Source organism: Podarcis vaucheri, assembly GCF_965113315.1.
Source record: "Podarcis vaucheri genome assembly, chromosome: 1".
NCBI classification, from domain to species: domain Eukaryota; kingdom Metazoa; phylum Chordata; class Lepidosauria; order Squamata; family Lacertidae; genus Podarcis; species Podarcis vaucheri.
In genome coordinates, this window is record NC_138759.1 from 81,758,697 (window position 1) to 81,778,662 (window position 19,966).

Here is a 19,966-nt window from a genome sequence, read left to right on the forward strand (position 1 = left end):
GGACAACCTGGACATCCATGCACACTGCCCAGGCTTCTGTCCTGGGGAGGTTACTTCAGTGCTGCTAACACAGCAGTTTGACTTCATCCTCAGAGGCACACTCCATTGTCTCTGAGAAAGATAGATGCCAACGACAAGAACAAGAGTACCTAGGAAGCTAGTGTTGAGTGTGAAAAATGGGATCTTTATTCCCTCTATATTAATTTGCTTGAATGAGAAAAGGGATGGTGTCTGAAAAGTCAGAACCACACCAGACAAAATCAATTTAATAATTGACAAATGGTGAAAAATTGTAGATATTCATTAAAAACAGTGATGCTGTTGTATCAAACAAAGACATGTTGCATTAAAGGCCAAGTCTGTGACCATTTAATAAATTTTGTTACTGTTGTATTAAAGTATAATAACTGAAACATCTACAATACGGCTACAAGTAAATGATAAAAGAGTGAATGAAATCTGAAACTAGTTGTATTAACTAATTCAGGTATATTAAGAGATCCTAATATGAGAGTGATCAGTGCAGCTTCATTTGGGGGGGGAATAATTTTTATTAAGAATTTCAGCATAACAATTTATCAAAAACATATCATCCACGCTCCCCCCCCCCCCAAATTTTTCCCTCCCCAAGAATAACCCACCACCGGACTTCCCTCAGCTCCTCTCTCTGGTTTTGTCAGAACATGTTATCTCTGCATATTATAAAATTGTAAAGATCCTTAAGTTATCTGTCTATATGTCACCAATAATAAATTTGTGTATGTTTATTCAAACCCTGCCAAGGAGTCCAGTTCATTTTGTTGTTTCTTTAAATACTTTGTAAAAGGTTCCCATTCTTCTTTAAAGTCACAGTTGTCCTTATCGCGCAGTTTGTGTGTCAATTTCACCAGTTCCGCGTAGTCCATCAATTTCCCTTGCCACTGTTCTTTTGTCAGGATTTCTTTGTTCTTCCATCCCTGTGCTATTAAGACTCTTGCCGCCATTGTTGCATACATAAATATGTTATTCATTTTCCTTGGCAGGTATTTTCCTACAGTCCCTAACAAAAATGCTTCAGGCTTTTTTACAAATGTTAATTGGAACATTTTCTTCAACTCATTATATATCCCAGAATTTTTTACTTTCACTACAATCCCACCACATATGGTAGAATGTCCCTTCTTTTTTCTTACATTTCCAACATACATTTGAACTAGTTTTGTACATTCTTGCTATCTGTACTAGTGTTATATACCATCTATACATCATTTTCATGTAATTTTCTTTCAGTAAAGAGCAATCAGTAAATTTTAAATCAGTTTTCCACAATCTTTCCCAATCTTCAAATATATTGTGACCTATGTCTTGTGCCCATTTAATCATAACTGATTTCACCTCCTCGTCTTTTGTTTCCCATTCTAGCAGAATACTATATGCGCCTTTCAGCAACTTTACTTTCCCTTCCAGAACTTCCTTCTGAAATCTAGATGTCGTGTAACTGAATCCTTTCTTATTGTCTTTTTAAATCTCATGTGATTGCCAATAGTGTAACCAACTCCGAAAATGCTCTTTTATTTCCTCATAGTCTCTTAATTTCCATTTTCCTTCTTGGTCCTTTAACAAGTCAACATACGTGAGCCACTTTCCTTTCTTTCCAAGTAGTTTGAGCAGTAAAGCTTCATGTGGTGAAAGCCACCAAGGGGTCTTGTGTTCTAGTAAAGTGCAGCTTTACTTCTTACACTTTCCCATTCAGCTAATGTTAAAACAAAAGCAATAAAACTGTATTAATATACTATAAAGAATTAAATGAATTATTCCAGAGAAAGCAATTCAGTTAGTTACTAGCTACATTTAATTCCCAGCATAAAATAAATTATATCTACAGTGGAAAGTCCAGAATTCTCAAGTAGTATTCCAGATAAGAAACAAAAAGTCCAACACTTTCAAGCAAAAGTTATAGTTCTATAAGTAAAATCAGTATTACCAAGGGGCAAAAGAAAAAAATAAATTAGGAAGGATATAAGTAATAGAAGTCTAGTCATGGGTGTAGCCCAGGGCTTTTTTTCCCAGCCAGAACACACTGTCAGACCCTGGATGGAAGTTGGCGCGGCACATGTTTTTGGCACTTTTTAAGGTAGCCCGATGTGGCGCATATTTTTGGTGCCCCCCCAAAAAAAGTTCAACAACTTTGGCACTGCCACCCTTAAATCAAGTAAATAAATAAAAACACATAACTAACTGACCAACTGCATCACAGATAGCTCGGTTCTGTGCCCCCCAACTTAGGGTAAATTCTGGCTACACTCATGAGTCTAGTCAGAGTTTAGGGCAAGATCTGTGAAAATGGACCTTGGAAGGAAGTAGTTTGTGACAGATTCTTGGCCATGGATAGAGAAAAGCTGCAAAATTAAGAAAAGCGTGAAGAACTTAGATGGAAAACCAAAGAAGACATTGGTCAACATCAGAACCCCCAACAAATAGGGGAAACTGACTGAGAGTGTGTGAAAACGTACTTGGAAGCAAATAATTCCTCCCCTGAAAGGATTCAGTGTCTCTCCGTAAATGTTATCTTCTCACTAATGCAAGGATGAAAATGTTCCACTCTTGCCAAAGAAACAGCACTAAGAAAGCCAGAAATTCTCCCACCCTTGTCTGTGTGTCAGTAGAAATTCTGTTGGCAACTGATCATAGTCCAAAACATTTCTTGCATTCTGACTGATTCTTTCTAGTTGCCCCCTAAATAATTTCCTCCTCTTTAAAATGTTGTCCTCTATTAATTTATGATTTCAGGCAATATCCTAGGTCTTATTTGTCTTTTAATCTGGATCCTTCAACACCCTTATTCAAAGTGATCAGTGGTGCCATTATCAACAGACCATTGGGAAGAAGTCTGAGGCCCCAGCCCAAATGGCCACCTGCGTAGCTGCCGGGGCCTGGGGTGGGGGGGGGGTTGCACACCCCACACTATGGGGGTGGGGCATGCCACCTGAGTGCTGTCTTATTTTTCAAATGGTGGACTGACTGTGATTGGATCTGACTGACTCAGATAACAACTTTGAGCTAAGCCTCACTTTCCCCCCAAATTCTGACTGTGAAAAGTTAATGTGCAGCTTTTATTCACGACCATGCAGTATGCAGCCAGGAGCGTGGGGCAAACAGCACCAGGAATGCGGCAAAGTGGTGCCCATCCTGCATGTAGTCCTCCTCTCCGGCAAATGCTGGGAAGGGAGAGAGCGAGGAAGGGGAAAGGCCACTGGCAATGCAGCGCAGCTCCCCCCCCCCCCCAAGTATACAGCCAGGAGCGGCAAGGAACGGAGTGGCTTATATTTGGGTGTTTTTTCTTTTTTTCTTTCTCCCCTTCCAATTTTAAAGGTGTGGCTTATTTTCAGACCAATACAGTATATTGGCCTATTGCTACCTCTTTTTCTTAATGGTGACACGGACCATTCATAACATAGGAATATTTTTCCCAACTGTGGGGGCAGTAAGTGAAGACAAGCTACAACAATTAACGTTATTCACTGCTCCTTCTCAGGCTGCACAGAAAAAGCATTTCTGAAATTAATTATGATTGTGCAGATAAAATGTAAATGATAGAATTCTACAGGCTGGACTATTAGTGTGTGAAAGCAGTACAGATCCAATGATCTCCAGACAAGCACCTCCAGATGATGGAGATGTCAGGTACCATCCTGGTGCCCAGGTGTCTTCACTTGGTCGCAAGTGGCCAATAGCCAGGTGCAAAATGTTCCTGGTGCCTGTTTAATTTAGAACATGACTTTATTATGATGTCAGAAGTAATTTCACAAGCTACTAAACCACCCACTAATCTTGAGAACCTAATAAGAACAACAGGTCATAACTAAAGGACTACTGTCTATACTTTATAACATATTAGCAGAGGGAAAGCAGGTACATATGAGGATTTTAAATCATCTTGGGAACAAGATATTCAAACTACACTTCAACCACAACAGTGGGACACTATTTGTATCAAAGCTCCATTTAATTCTGTGCCACCAAGGATTAAAGATAACTTGATATAACGCATTTTACATTGGTATTTTACTCCTTCCAAGTTAAATAGAATTAACTCAAATTTGCTTATCATTTGTTGGAAGAAATTGTGGTGAAAAACGACCTTTTTATCATATACAGTGGTCTTGTACAGAAACTAGTGTTTGGTTTAAGTTTTCAATGCGATGGGAAAAATAACTAATCAAAAAATACAAGCCAGTTGGCTTCATTGTTAATTTTTGATGATTCCTCACAAACTATTTTCTTTAAATATTTAATGATGATTTGTATTGTGGCAGACAGAAAAGTAAAAGCAGAACACTGGAAACAATATTCAATATTTACTGAATCTATGGTATATGAAACTTTGGCAAATGGAAAACCTGGCTTTTAAATGGAAAGAACAAAGGAAACGACCAGAAGCAATCAAGATTTACACCACATGGTACAAGTTTATTGAACTTATGGCCTCACTCCATCTTCCTTCAGCACACGGAATTCTGCCGATAATAACTACTTTTGTCTGCTCAGAAATCGCACGACAGAACTGACCATGATCTTTATAACATATGTTACGATATGCTCTGATCTTCCTTCCTCTCTGTTTTTTTCTGACATGCTGTCTACCCTCTCCCATACCTTTCTTTTGCTTCATCGTCATCGTTATGCTGTTTCTTTATGGTTATACGTATATGCACTACCAAAAATGTTTAAACCTCCTTAAACACATCACGGAAGAAAGAAGGGTATTTAGTATAGTATGCACGCAGCCATAGTAAAGACAGCTCACCAGTCATTGATAGGGGAGGGAGGGGCGGTTCTGTAAACAATGTTTTTAATGTTAAAACCAATCCTGGAAATGAAAAATGCCGCGCAGAAAAGCAAATACTACTAAATGACCAGGCAGAAACCTAACTTGACAAATTCAGGTAGGTATCCGTGTTGGTCTGACGCAGTCGATATATAAATTTTAAAAAAAAGTCTAGTGGCAGCTTAGAGACCAATAAAGTTTGTTCTTGGTATAAGCTTTCGTGTGCATGCTTATACCACTTGTGCATGCACACGAAAACTTATACCAAGAACAAACTTTGTTGGTCTCTAAGCTGCCACTGGACAATTTTATTTATTTTTTTATATATTTTGACAAATACCGCTCAACCATTCTTGGAAGGATTCAAGCGTCACTAAACTTGAAATCTGGGAATAAAAGGAATACTGGAATTAGGCAGCCGAAATCTGACCTTCCTGAATCAAAACGCAAAGCAGCATCATGATTCCCTTGCCAGCCTGGCGTTCCCTTCCCTTCCCATCACGAGGCTATTTTACCTTTGGGAGAAAAGCCACAGCGCCCGGAGTTAGAGCACTAATGCAAGAGAGAAGAAATCAACTTCCGAGTTTTGTTCACTGCTCGCCTCCTAATTCTGAGTCCACCGCTTAGACAGCAGGCTCTCCCCTCTCCCCAAAAAGCTTTCCCGTCCACCCCCAGGGGCTCCCCAAGCCTTTGGCCACCGCATATTAAGGTCTCACGTGGCGCGGATGACACTTGTTGAAAACCTACAGAGATTTCGTTTTGACTCTGAATACAACGCCAGCACGTCAAGAAGAAAAAGCGAAGAGGGTATTTGGGGAGGGGGTACAATAGTCCAGGATCCCAAACCGAGGGGCGCACATCGCCACCCGATCGTTGAATTAAAGGAATCGGGCTCCGTTCCCTCCTTGATCCCCGTTTCTGCCGCGCGAAACTTGTTGCAGCTAGAATAAAGTGGTTTCGAAGCGGGTCTTGGCGAAGCCCCCAGGGGCAGCGCCGCCTCCCACTGCGAGGAATTCGCTCCCCCACCCGCTGCGCTCCTTCCCTTTCGTTTCCTGCGAGTCTGGGGGCCAAATTCAGCCCCTGGGCGCGTCCTGCCCAATCAGAGCGCGAGAGCCGCGCCCAGCCCCGGGCAGACTCCAGCCGCGCGCCCTGCGCTCGCCGTCGCCACTCGCTGGGGACCTCTCACCATGCAGACCGCTCCGCACCACCCCGTCGCCATCCACATGCAGCCCCACGACGGCAAAGAGTCGGACGCGCCGCCCTACCCCTACGCCAGAGCGGCCACGGGCCCACAACCCCAGGACTACGTGCTGTGGTCCCTCTTCAGCTTCTCGTTCCTGAACGCCTGCTGCCTCGGCTTCGCCGCGCTCGTCTTCTCCATCAAGGTGAGGAGGGAGCGCACGGGGGCTGCCTGACCTTCCTCTCCTCTCTGCTGCCTCCCTGCAGTATTATTGACTTCTCCCTGGCACCCCGTTGTGGCTGGGTTATAGCTATTTCTTGCTCCCTCCTCCGCCTTGCCTGGAGCGCTCCCCTGTTTTGCTGGGGCAGCCCTCTTTATTCCTTCTGCCTCCCTCTTTAGCCGCTTTTGGCCACTTTCTTGGCCAGCTTTATACCTTAATCAGGTCCCCGCTCCCAGACAAGTAGAAATTCAACAGGTGCAGCGTCTTTACAACAACCTATTTTCTGAAATGCATCACCTGTTGAATTTCTGCCTGCCATGAAGCTCTTATGTAGGCATGACCCTCATTCCACCTCCCACGAAATGTGTTGATTGTAAGCTAACTCTTAAAGGATTTTCCACCACACCCATTCCCAAGGAAGTTTTAATTCCTGTTACCTCATCTAGCTATGGTTTCATTAAGAGAACTGGATAATTGTAGGATGGAAAATCACAGGTTGAAGTTTACTACTCATTAGCAGACATTTGCTGCGCTCAGAGCTCTAAAACAATGGATGTGCTTGGCACTTCCTCTTTTATTAATAATTAAGTATTAACTATATGAGCATATTCATTACTGTTATTTTCTAGCCATTTGGAATCTGATGTTCTGCACAGTACAGTTTGAACATAAACCTTCCAACAGCAAAAATGAACAAACCATCAACTTTAGTTCTTAAGACTGTAATATGATGTCAACAATTCCCTTACACTGGTAGCATATTGCTTTAAGACAGAAAGAAAAGAACATCGCAAAATTAAAAGCACAGCATACGAGTAATTGTGTCTCTCACTCTCTGCAGTGTTTGTGAATGTAATGCAGGTTCCACCATTTTCTAGAGAAAGTGTCTTTGGCACGTCCAACAACATGTGCATTTGTTACATTCTAGAATAGCAGTAGTAATAAATCTACTGTAGCAAAAAGGACAAAGGGGCTTTGTGGCACATGAGAAGCTAACAGTCAGATTTGGGTAGCATGAGGTTCTGTATAGGCTCTGGCTTTCTGGGAAGGGCAGAACACATGCTTACGATGAATGTTGAGAAATGTCATGTCGTGATTTGGTTCTTCTTGTTGTCCTTAATATTTGCCAAAATGGTTCGGTGAAACCAAACTGCCTTTGTGGCCTCTCATTTCCACATGAAAACTGTAGGCATAATAAGTGACCATGTAGTGAGAGGTTGAGTCATATTCTGGCACCCTTATTCTGGCATCCCCAGTGGAGTAGCTAGGGCTTTTACCGCCCGGGGCAGTCACTGAGTTTGCCGCGCCTCTCCCCCCCCCCACTCTGACTGTCCTTCCCTTCTCTCCCGCTTCCCAAGGGGCAGGAAGGAGCTCAGTTCCCATCACCTCAGACTCCACACACCTTCTCTTTACTTGTAATGCCTCATCGTGTATGTTGTTTCTCTTGCTTCAGCCACAGACAGAGTGGCAAACCCCATCCCCAAATAGTGCATAACTGGAGCAATAAGGGAGAATGTAGTCTCTCATACCTGCATGCTGCTTCTGTGGACAGCCATAATACTGCTCAAGTACAGTGGATTTAGGTGGTGTCATAGGTGCTGCCCTCCTCGCACCTGTGACAAACCCTCTCAGACCTTTTTGCGGCCCACCACATGCACAGGAAAGCCCAATGGGGCTCGTTGTAGGTGCAGTGAGGCACTCTGCAGCGAGGCCTGGCCCCTTAAAGTTGGGTGTCTGAACCCCATCCCAATTTTGTCAGGAGAGCTGAGGTCTACTCAGCCATAGGGAGTTGGCACCTATGAGTGATGTGGTCAGATGAGGGCTGCAGTCTTAAACCTTCTGAAGTCTAGTTAAGTGCTTCACAAAATTCCCTGTTTAAAAAATCCCTGAATTGCAGCAAGTGACACTGGAGCCCATGGGAATGGATTTCTCTTTCTGTTCATATAAGTCCCACTAGTCCTTTTCAGCCTGAAAGGTTCTGTGCTTAGGTAGGAATAACAAGCTGCACGAATATAGGATGGGGGACACTTGGCTTACCAGCAGTACATATTAAAAGGATCTAGGAGTTTTAGTAGACGGCAACATGAGTCAACAACATGATGGTGCAGCAGCTAAAAAAAAGCAATGCGATTCTAGGCTGCATCAACAGAAGTCTAGTTTCTAGATCAAGTACCACTCTATTATGCTACGATCAGACCACACCTGGAGTATTGTGCCAAGTTCTGGGCACCACAATTTAAGAAGCACATTAGCAAGCTGGAACATGTGCAGAGGAGGGCAACCAAGATGATCAAGGGTCTGGAAACAGCCTTATGAGGAGCGCTTGAAGGAGCTGGGTATGTTTAGCTTGGAAAAGAGGAGAATGAGAGGAGATATGATAGCCAGCTTCAAATATCTTAAGGGCTGTCACATGGAAGATAGAGCAAGCTTGTTTTCTCCTGCTCTGGAAAGTAGGACTCAAACCAGTGGCTTCAAAGTACAAGAAAGGAGATTCCAACTAAACATCAGAAAAAAACTTTCTGACAGTAAGAGCTCTTTGATAGTGGAACAGACTCCCTTTGGAGGTTTTGAATTCTCCTCCCTTGGAGATTTTTAAGCAGAGGTTGGCTGGCCATCTGTCATGGATGCTTTAGTTGAGATTCCAGCACTGCAGGGGGTTGGACTAGATGACCCTCGGGTCCCTTCCAACTCTACAATACTATTAATTCTATGAGAAAGGAGCCAAAAGAGGAAAATTGCTCCCCAAAGGTGTATTTCCAAGCTGAGAAGGGGTTTAAAGTGAGGCAGGAAAGACGTGGAAAGGTGGGATACTTCAAAAATGCAGTACCTTACTCAGGAAAAGAAACCCATGAATAATACCTGCGTGTAAGTGCTGAAGAGCTATGGAGTGCAGAATGTGTTGCAGCCAAGAGAGAAGCAGCTTGGCACAGCTCTCCCCTCTCTACTGCCTCTGCCTCCTGGGGGCTCTGCCTGAGCCTGAGTGGGTTGGGGGGGGGTGGCGGCACAGGCACACGCTCTCCCACCGCTGCTGCTGCTGCTCCACAGACAGAGAGAGAAGGGGAGGGAGGGAGGGAAGGAAGGAGGAGCAGTTCAGGGCATGGTGCTTTGCAAGGAATGTGGACCTGTGCCTGGAAAAAGCGGGGCAAAAGGTAAGTGTGGATAGGCCCCCAGTCTTTGCTTTTAGAATGAGCCAAATTCTTTTAAAAGGCAAGGTTGTAAAGTCTTGCATTAGCGGTTTGTTCTCAAAATGTTTTCTAATAATGATGGAATAACTATATCAAACAAATCCACAATTATAGTTCCTCTATTCCAGGGGTGGGGGAACTTTTTTTTGTTTGTTTCTGGGGGCTCTATTTTCTGTTATAGAGGTTGTTGACAGGATTGGATCTGGTCCTGGGCAGGACCAGTGACAATAAGGGGAAGGGCTACTCTTCTCTTCTCTGCACCCCCTCCTCTCCCTCCAACACTGGTTTCCGTTATGAGTTGTGGGAGGTGAAGAAACGAAATATTTATTTTCCTCCCTGTGCAGCACAGAAATGAAACTTGCTGGTAGCTCTGGGGTGGGAGGGTTTGGGGGGTGGAAATTCCCATCTGTAGACCACAGACACTTACACATCGTGCCCCACCAGCTGCAGGTGTTTTCTGTTGCATGTGAGAGAAAGTGGGTCTGTGCTTCTCTAAACAGAGGAGACTGAATCAAGAAACAGAGGTAACATGAAAGAGCAGAGCTGCTAGATCACACCCAGCCAACATCTTCCCATTTGCAAATACTGGCACAGGACTGCAAGAATTACTGAGCTCGGGCGTGTGAAGTATTGAGTGCACATTGCTAGGGAGGAACTCGGTGGAAATGGATGCTGATAAAACAGCTACGCAATACCTAGTTTAATCCCACGCCAGAATCTTAATCTAGCAGGTATAATCACCGTATTTAAACAACCATGAAAGTCTGTAGGGGCTTTAGGTATTCAAAGCCTATCCAAATGTATTTTCAGTGTTAATTCTCATTGTTCTTTTTATTTTTAAATTCTCTTTTCTCTCCTTCCTGTACCTGCCACTTTCAGTCAAGGGATCGCAAAGTTGTTGGAGATCCTGAAGGCGCAACTACCTATGGCAAGACCTCCAAGTGCCTGAACATCGCTGCTCTGATAGTGAGCATCATAATATTCATCATCGTCATCATCATCTTTACTACCTTCGCAGCAGCTTTCCAAGCACAAATGCAAGAGATGATGAAGAAACGCAATTAATTGTAGTGTTGGCTCAGTGGCAAATTGAGAAGGCAGAATATTTTCCCCAGCATTATAGCATTGCTTGTAAGCTTGGGCTTGCCTTTGCTTCTCTGAGTGTACCCAACCTGCTCATCCACTTGCAAGGAAGGAGGCATTCCACACAGCACCTGGTACTTATGGAGATGCAGAAAGGTTGAGGCATGTTTGCCTACAAAGATGATTAGATGACCCCTAGGGTCCCTTCCAACTCCACAGTTCTATGATTCTATGAAAGATGGAGGAGAGACTCAGATGTCATCTTGAAATTCACCATCCAGTTTAAGATGCTTATGGAGAAACAACATTTATTTGATGCTCTTTCTTTGTTCAAGATCTGGATTCTTGGCCTTCCTACATCCTGTTGCTCATGAAATTTAATCATTTTTTTATGATTGGTTTTCCATTTCAACAGGTTTCTCACTCAAGATGCGTACTGCAGCTTTTCTGTATTGAAACATGAAGTCTGGGGTGAATTCTGAGCAAATAAACACATGCCTACCTTATTCTGCATCAATTGCTTTCTTGTTGGTTTAAAACTTAAAACACTGAGGCTCCCCTTTTGTAGGATTCTTCAAAAGGGCCAGACTGGATGCAACTTGTAGATTTATGTAATATTCTGATGACTTTTTACATGAATAAAAAAATAATAATCTGGGAGGTCAGTCGTTTAGGGGATCCAAATATCCCTAAACCCATTAAACATTTTTATATATGGGACTACTTATGGTAATTCTCTTGGAAACACACACACGGCATCTTTTAATTAAAATGGTCCTAGGTGTAAGAATTAGCATTGCCGACTGTGTATCTTCAGCCTAGAATTAAACCACAGGGGAAAGCACACACTCTCATGGCAACAGTGTACAGATGTTGCCTTCTATCTAAAAAGATTCACCCCATGAGACAAATGTGCATGTTGGGAGAAGCTTGCTCATTTCTTCTCTTGTATACCTCCTTAGGGGATCATGCCTTAGTAGCTGAGAAACATTTGTGTTGTTACGCCATCAACATATAGGCAACTCCCAATTTACGTGGGGGTAGCATTCCAAGGCATCAGATGTTTAAGTAAAATCACATTCATTTGAAGCACCATTGAGAAAGCCTGCAAACACCCCGTTCTGCCCCTTTACGTGACATTTTTGGGTCACTTCTGGGTTCGATGCGATGCACGTGCGCACGCACATATCAGTTGCCGTAAACGGTCACTGCCTGTATATGGTGCTTTACAGAGAAGACATGTTCTTGCTCCAAGGGGCTTACAACCCTAAATGTTGCCTTCTAATGGCCTCTCCCTGCCTCAGTGCTGACAGTCTTTCAAATTTTTAGGTGCCTGGTGCTATGTTTATTTGTGCTTATAATTTGATGATTGCCAGATGCTGTTTCTGGTAGCAGCAGCTATCATTCCACTTTGTTAGAAAGCCTTTGAGAACTTCCCTCTTCTTTAGGGAAGGGGAAATGGTTGCCCTCCAGATGTTGGATTTTGAGATTACAGTACTAGGTATGCGTCCAAAGCCAAGTGTGCACCCCACCGCTTTGAGACAATCTTTAAACCTCTTTTGTTGACCACCAGCATTACGCTTTCCATTTTTAAGTTTGGAATAGAGTAGTTGCTTTGGAAGACAATAATCTAGCATCTGTACAACATGACCAATCCAACGAAGTTGATGTTGAAGAATCATTGCTTCAACACTGGTGATCTTTGCTTCATCCAGTACACTGATATTAGTTCACCTGTCTTTCCAAGTGATGTGTACATGTGGGTCCAGAATTGGCTTCCACAGTCACTTACGGATTCATTGTTCAAACCATGTTTATGGGAGACAATCTTACTCAGCTACGGGTGATCACCAAAGAAGAAAGAAGAACACCCCACCGCTCATGTGTATTCATGCACACACTACCAAGAGGTTTAGGAGCTTCTGCTTGAAATATATGGGATGTACACAGCCTTATTTGGACCTCTTTATCCTGGCTTTTCACACTTGAGATGCATATTTTTAGGACCCATCTTATTTCTGTGATTTTAAGTTGTTTCAAACTATTCACTAAATCTGTTTTAAGTGTCCCCTGCCCTGGGATATTAGGATGAAGGGTGGGTAAATATAGTGATGATGATGATGATAAATGATAAATCAAATAAAGAGGAGATTATAGTTGCTAAACAACAGGCAGAAAAATGATTAAGGGGTTCACCAAGATGCTCAGCAGTTTTCAAATGGTCTGAGAGTGGAAAGTTTGGAAATCAGTGTTGTTGACAAAGCAACATCTGGGAGATCCTTGGCCACGGCTGATCCCAGAACAGAAAGGGGCGTGGAGAGCAACAGATAGCCAGAGGCTGCAGGAAAATAATAGACGTCATTGCAGCAGCTGCTCGCCTCCCAATTCTGGGAAGCGCAAAGCGAGTCCATCGCGTGGTGAGCAGGCTCTCCCAAAAAAACTTTCCTGCCCACCCCAGCGACTCCCGAAGCATGAGGTTCTGCACCCCCTAACAAAAGCTTGCCCCCACAACAAAAATCCTGGCCATGCCCATGTCCCGAGTTGTTTGGCAACAGCATATTACGGACCCAGGTAGCGTAGATTACACTTGCTGAAAGCCTAGAGATTTCCTTTCCACTCTGAAGACAAGCCAGCAGGAACACCAAGCCGATAGTAAGGGATCAGAAAAGGAGGGGTGCACATCGCCACCTGCTTGTTGAATACAATACGGGGGGTTCCGTTTCCTCCGTTTCTACTTGCTACAACTGGAAGCAGGTGGCTTTCAAGTGGGCTCAGCGTGCAATTACGTCTCCCTCCCTCCACCGCTGCGCTCCTTCGGTTTCGTCTTCTCCAAATGAGGCTCAGGGAAGCGCCCGTCCCAGCCCCAAGGCGGGACCCGCTCTCTCCCCCCCCTCCCCTCTGCTGAATCCCTTCGCCACTCGGCCGTGGGCAGCGCAGGGAACTGTACGCCATGCAGAGCGCTTCACACCACCCCGTCGCCATCCACATGCAGCTCCACAGCGGCCATGAGCCGAGCGCGCCGCCGTATCCCTCCCGCGCCGGAGGGGTCGCCGCCCCGCCGCCCCAGGACCATGTGCTGTGGTCCCTGTTCAGCTTCTCGTTCCTGAACGCCTGCTGCCTCGGCTTCGCGGCGCTCGTCTACTCCATCAAGGTGAGGGCTGTGCGGGTCTCCTCTCTGTCGCCAGTGCCACTGTAGTCTTCACTTATCTCTCTCCCTGTGACTGGGTAGTATTTCTTTCTTGCTTTTCTGTTTTGTTTACTCGAGCATTCACCTATCTTTGTGAGGCAGTTCTTTCTCTTTATTTCCTCTGTCTCCCATCCTAGGCTCACTACCACTTTGCGTTCCTTTCTCGGCAGGCTTTATACCAGTGGCATAGCGTGGGTTGTCAGCACCCGGGGCAAGGCAAGTAATTTGCACCCCCTAATCCGTGGATTTTAGCAGGGGGCAGAGAGCTGTGAGTGCCCCCCCAGATGTTGCGCCCGGCCCCCCCTGCACCCTCACGCTACGCCACTGCTTTATACCTCTATTCGTTCATTAGACAGGTTGAATGATGATGATGATGATATTTATACCCCACCCATCTGACTGGGTTTACCCTGCCACTCTGGGCGGCTTACAGCATATATAAAACATAATAAATTATCAGAGTTCAACAGATGCAGGTTCCCAACGGTTTGTTTTAAGGAACACTTTACCTGTTGAATCAATGCCATACAGCTCTAATATACATGAGCCCTGAAAAGTGTCAGCTCTTAACAAGCACTTAAAGGATTGTTCTCCACCTCCCTCTTTCCTTTCAAGTTTCCCCAGAAACCCCTGAAAGTACATTATGAAAACTTGTACACCATGCTTATAACAGGATACATCTGTAAAACGTGTTCTTATTAAGTGATCCACAAGTTAGTAGAAAAACCTTCGGAACTGGTCTTTGGTTTTTTGGAGTATTTGTGAGCTGAGGACCCTGGCTGGTAGCTCTGGGTGAGAGTGGGGGGCAGGGACTGGGGCCAAGAAGATGGGGCAACTTAGATTGAAAGTTGCTCCTATCTCTAGTCCACAGACATGTGCATCTTGCCACCGTGCTGCAAGTCGTTTCTGTTGCATGTGGATTATGATTCTAACCAATGCAGTTAGTGTTGAGGAGTGTGTGTTTTGATAAGATTAGACAATCATGGAAAGTTTATTGGAGCTTTAGGCGTTCAGCATGTACAAATATATGTCCATTGTGAATTTTCATAATTAATACTGTTAAAAATTCTCTTTTCTCCCCTTTCAGTCTAGGGATAACAAAGTGCTTGGATATTCTGAAATTGCAGCTACCTATGGCAGGACCTCCAAGTGTCTGAACATCGCTGCTCTGATACTGAGCATCATATTCTTCATCGTTTTCATCATCATCATCGTTCGCTACGGCGCTTAGCAGCAATGGTGTAGATGAAGAGGAATGGCCACTGAATGTTGGCTCAGTGGCAAAGTGTGTGCAGAATATTTCCCCCAGTGTTATAGCACTTCTTGTAAGCTTTGCTGCCTTTTCTTCTCTGAGGGTACCCACCCTACTCTTTCACTTGCAAGGAAGGAGGCATTCTACATGACACCTGGTACATCCTGCATTTCTGGAGACATAAAGGTCTCAGCACTATTTGCCATGAAGGTGGAAGAGAGACTCTGATGTCATCTTCAACTTTGCCATCCAGTTTGAGACTTTTATTGAGAAAATAAAGTGTTTGTATGAGTGTTTTTTCTTTGTCCAAGATTCGAATTTGTGGCCTTGCCTCTTCCTGTTACTCATGAGATCTAAACAGTATTTTTTATGATCTGTTTTCTACTTCAACAGGTTTATCACTCAAGATGTACACTGGGAGTTTTTCTTTATTGAAACATGAATTATGGGATGAATTTTGAGCAAATAAAACTAAGTCCTTATTCTGTGTGAACATTTTCTTGATAAAATCATTGAACATTTTTCAGGATCTAAAACATTGAGACTCTCCTTTGTATAGTTCTCCAGCATTAATGCTTTACAGGCCTACATCCATATATTATCATGACTTTTAAATGAATGAATGAATGAATGAATGAATGAATGAATAAATAAATAAATAGGGGAGAAATTAACTGGGGGACCATTAATTTAATGGAACCAAATGAAAGAGCATGATTTTGTATGTATGTATGGTAACTAAAAGGGTGTCAGATGTAAGAAATCACTCTTCTGTGTACTTTCAGCCTAGAATTAAACCACTAAAGAAAGCACACTACTTCTTCTTTGGTGATCGCTTGTAGCCAAGAAAGATTGTCTTCCATGAAAATGGTCTTAATAGTGAGTCTGTAAGTGACTGGGAGGCCAATTCTGGATCCACACGTCCTTCCACAGTGGGGACATAGGTTTCCTGGAGGGAGTTGATCACAGTGAGGGTTTGCCAAACATGCCTTCTTCTTAGCTCGTTTCTCCTTCTTGCCCTGGGTTTGTGCTGCTTCAAAGTCCATAACACCTTTGGTAAAGGCTGCTCTCCAGCTGGAGTGCTCACCACAGGCCAGTGTTTCCCAGTTATCAGTGCTTATGTTACATTTTTTTAGATTTGCCTTGAGAGAGTCTTTAAACCTCTTTTGTTGTCCACCAGTATTTCGCTTTCCATTCTTGAGTTGGGAATAGAGCAGTTGCTTTGGAAGACAATAATAAGGCATCTAAACAACATGACCAGTCCAACAAAGTTGATGTTGAAGAATCATTGATTCAACACTGGTGATCTTTGCTTCTTCCAGTACACTGATATTCGTTTGCCTGTCTTCTCAAGTGATGTGTAAAAATTTTCTGAGACACCATTGATGGAATCTTTTGAGGACTTGGAAATGGCATTAATAAGTGGTCCATGCTTCACAAGTGTACAGTAAAGTTGGTCCCAGTCCTCAAACACTCTGTGCTTCAATTGAAAGTTGCGCTTGCAAAGCTCAGGTGATGCTAGATTCCGGCATCAATGTCAGTCCTTGAGGAAAGATAACTGCCCAGGTAGGAAAAGTGATCAACACTTTTCAACGTTACACCATTAAGTTTTCCAGTTCAACAGGTTTCTCACTCAAGACGTGTACTGCAGCTTTTCTGTATTGAAACATGAAGTCTGGGGTGAATTCTGAGCAAATAAAAACATGCCTACCTTATTCTGCGTCAATTGCTTTCTTGTTGGTATAAAACTTAAAACATTGAGGCTCCCCTTTTGTAGGATTCTTCAATATTATGGTTTCATGGGCCAGACTGGATGCAACATGTAGATTTATGTAATATTCTGATGACTTTTTACATGAATAAAAAAAATTAATCTGGGAGGTCAGTCATTTAAGGAATCCAAATATCCCTAGACCCATTAAACATTTTAATATATGGGACTACTTAATTCTCTTGGAAACACACACACGGCATCTTTTAATTAAAATGGTTCTAGGTGTAAGAATTAGCATTGCCGACTGTGTATCTTCAGCCTAGAATTAAATCATGGGAAAGCACACACTCTCATGGCAACAGTGTACAGTTTGGATGGTGGGTTGATGCTGCCTTCTGTCTAAAAAGATTAGCACTATGAGAAAAATTGCAGGTTGGGAGAAGCTTGCTCATTTCTTCTCATGATCTCCTTATAGGATCATGCCTTGCTGGTTGAGAATCAATTGCGTTAGGATCATAGAACTGTAGAGTTGGAAGGGACCATGAGGGTCATCCAGTCCAACCCCCTGCAATGCAGGAATATTTTGCCCAGTGTGGGGCTCAAACCCACAACATTGAGATTAAGAGTCTCCCGCTCTACCAAGTGAGCTATGTGGATTGATTGTTGTTATGCCATCAACGTAAATGATGCTTTACAGAGAAGACAGGCTCTTGCTGCAAAGGGCTAACAGTCCTAAGCGTTGCCATGTATTCATCTCACTTCCCTGTGCTCTTTAAATAAATGTGTCTCCCAAATTTTGATGAGGACAGTGTCATGTTTATTTGTGCTCATCATAATTTGATAATTGCCAACATGCAGTTCCATTCCCCCAGCTCACTGTGCTGTTTCAGGGAACTGCAGCTATCATTTCACTTTGTTAGAAGCCACTTTTTAAAACATCCCTCTTGCTTCAAGGAAACTTGCGGCCTTCCAGATGTTGGTATTCTGACTCCAAAAACCCTGCAGTCAATATGACCAACTGTCAGGGATGGTGAGCATTGTTGTTGAAAACATCGGGAGGGGGCTATAGATTCCTCATTCCTGTTCTGATAGAACTTTTCTTATTCTCCCCTGCAGAGACGTCAACTTGTATAAAATATTTGGGGTGGGGGGAGAAATAAGCCTCACCCTGAAAATCCATCACATGATGTGTCACAAGCACACTACAGTCATACCTCGGGTTACAGCCGCTTCAGGTTGCGTTTTTTTGGGTTGCAGACCTCCAAAACCCAGAAGTACCAGAACAGGTTACTTCCGGGTTTTGGCAGTCACGCATGCGCAGAAGCGCCGAATCGCGACCCGCGCGTGTGCAGATGTGGGTTGCAAACGTGCATCCCGCATGGATCACGTTCGCAACCCAAGCGTCCACTGTATCTGAATAGCAGTGCCCATCAAATATTTTATGGGGGGCCCTAGGAGTTGGTTCCTATGCCCCCACCCCCTTTCTTAACATGAGAATGGAGGGCAGAAGAGACGTGGGATAGCCATCCTTTAGCTAGAGAGTGTTATTATTACTTATTAGCCTTGATGGAGGGCCCGAATGGAATCGGTCTTTCCCAACACCCTCACCCTGGAGAGTAGCAGAAAGCGCTGTGTAAACCATTTATGCCGGGAAGTCTGACACGTGTCCGTCAGAAGGGGTGAGCTATCTAGTGTCTGTTTTTAAACTTGCATAGGTCGGCAGTCTGGGCCAAAAACGCACAGTTTGGCAGTTGCAGTTTGGGCGAACGGGGGTGGTTCTTTGCTGCTTGGCAGACAGAACAGGAGGTGAAGGAGGCTTGAGACAAGTCCTGCTTTTTCAAAGCTGGCTGTTGCTCACTATAAAGAGGAAGCCCCAGCAAACGATCTGGGAGCAGCCTTTAAGAATTGATTCTCGCCCCGGCGCAGGTGAATAAATTTAGCCTTCCTCGGAAAGAACCCGTGTCTGTCGTTATTGACTGGGAGAAATCCTGCAACAGCCTTATTACTGTAGTTGCTTGTTACCTAAAAGCTCCCCGGACCCTGGGTGCTTCCCTAAGTAGGGTCTCCACACCACGCGCCACCCCACCCCCCACAGGTGAGCTGATCCTGAGCTCGCTGGCTCCAAGGAACTGTCAACATTTATTGTTTTAGCGGAGTTGCTGCCACCGACGCTTCGTGTTCCGGAGCAATCCGTCGGAGCACCACAGCTCCCTGCCTGCCTCTCCCATCCGAGTTTCGTTTCCTACGAACTCTGCCCCCGCTCTAACTCGCCCCCGGCCGCTTCCCTCCCTCGTGGTTTTCTCAGAATCGAAAGCGGCGGCTTCTCTCACGCGCCGCCCAATCAGGACCCGCCCTCGGCCCGCGCCCGCCGCGCCCCCTTTCGCCTCAGCGGCCGGCGCCCGCCGCCTCCTGCCCTTGCCGCCCCGCGCCGCCATGCAGCCCGTGTCGTCGCCGGTTGTCCTCAGAGTGGCTCCGTACGACCCGTACAGGCCCCGCACGCCGCCCCCCGCGAGCCCCTACCCCTACCCGGTGGCCTGCGTCGCCGTCCAGCCCCCGCAAGACTTCGTCCTCTGGTCGATGTTTAGCTTAACCTTCATGAACCACTTCTGCCTCGGTTTCGCGGCTCTCATTTTCTCCATCAAGGTGAAGCCGCCCTTCTCCCCCACCCCCACGAAAAAAAGGGCGGGAAAGCGCCATTATCTCACTAACCCAGTTATTTGCCCCCCCCGCTTCCGGTTTTCTGCCCTCCCTCAGTCTTGGCTCCTTTTCCTCCCCATGGGACTGGATAGCATTTCTGCCTCTACTCTCATTTTCTGGGGCAGACGTCATTCTTCTTCCACCCCATTCACTCGGGTCTTGGAGTGGGCCACTGACCCCTTTCCTAGCAGCATTTGGCTTTAACAGCTCTCCCCTCATTGCCTCTGTGATGGGGGGGGGGGATCTCTACCTGTTAAATTTCTGCCCGTCACACAGCTGTCACAGAGGCCCCTACCCCAACAGTGTTAACCCTAAACTAAAGCGTTCTCTCCCTACCCCACTTTCCAAGGGAGTTTTCATTCCCCTCACCCATGTAATCTAGCTAAGGATGGGTTGATTGATGGTAGGAACCAGGCACTGCTAGGCTGCAGGGTGGAGTCAGAGGCCTTTTAACACACCTTAGCTGCAAACAGAGGTAAAAAGATGGGTGCCCTATGTACTTTTCATTGCATGTGTATAATATGGTATTTTATATATATATTGTTGTCACAAAAAGGCTTGCTCTGGAAGGCTTAAAACAAAGTGCCACCAGCTTTTGTTTAATAGTCTATGAACCAAGGGCCTACAGTGGCGTACAGTAT

At 44.7% G+C, this 19,966-nt stretch overlaps 2 protein-coding genes across 2 annotated transcripts; both read left to right on the forward strand.

Annotated features, from left to right (window-relative positions):
* Positions 1-5,955: 5,955 nt before the first annotated feature.
* On the forward strand, positions 5,956-10,981 carry LOC309514538 (uncharacterized protein). Its single transcript, XM_082191695.1, has 2 exons — positions 5,956-6,192; positions 10,272-10,981. The coding sequence occupies exons 1-2, from the start codon at positions 5,995-5,997 to the stop codon at positions 10,455-10,457; spliced, it is 384 nt and encodes a 127-aa protein (XP_082047821.1). The 5' UTR covers positions 5,956-5,994; the 3' UTR covers positions 10,458-10,981.
* Positions 10,982-13,288: 2,307 nt separating this feature from the next.
* On the forward strand, positions 13,289-15,396 carry LOC309535521 (interferon-induced transmembrane protein 1-like). The gene is made up of 2 exons (XM_082228650.1): positions 13,289-13,626; positions 14,750-15,396. Exons 1-2 carry the CDS (start codon positions 13,426-13,428, stop codon positions 14,891-14,893), a joined length of 345 nt encoding a protein of 114 aa, XP_082084776.1. The 5' UTR covers positions 13,289-13,425; the 3' UTR covers positions 14,894-15,396.
* The last annotated feature ends 4,570 nt before the right edge of the window (positions 15,397-19,966 follow it).

What these genes read in the sequence shown, in the direction of transcription:
- LOC309514538 (XM_082191695.1), top strand. Translation starts at nt 5,995, where the DNA reads ATGCAGACCGCTCCGCACCACCCCGTCGCCATCCACATGCAGCCCCAC. An exon ending in CGCTCGTCTTCTCCATCAAG is followed by an intron (nt 6,193 to 10,271) that starts GTGAGGAGGGAG and finishes TGCCACTTTCAG; the next exon opens with TCAAGGGATCGCAAAGTTGT.
- LOC309535521 (XM_082228650.1), top strand. Translation starts at nt 13,426, where the DNA reads ATGCAGAGCGCTTCACACCACCCCGTCGCCATCCACATGCAGCTCCAC. An exon ending in CGCTCGTCTACTCCATCAAG is followed by an intron (nt 13,627 to 14,749) that starts GTGAGGGCTGTG and finishes CTCCCCTTTCAG; the next exon opens with TCTAGGGATAACAAAGTGCT.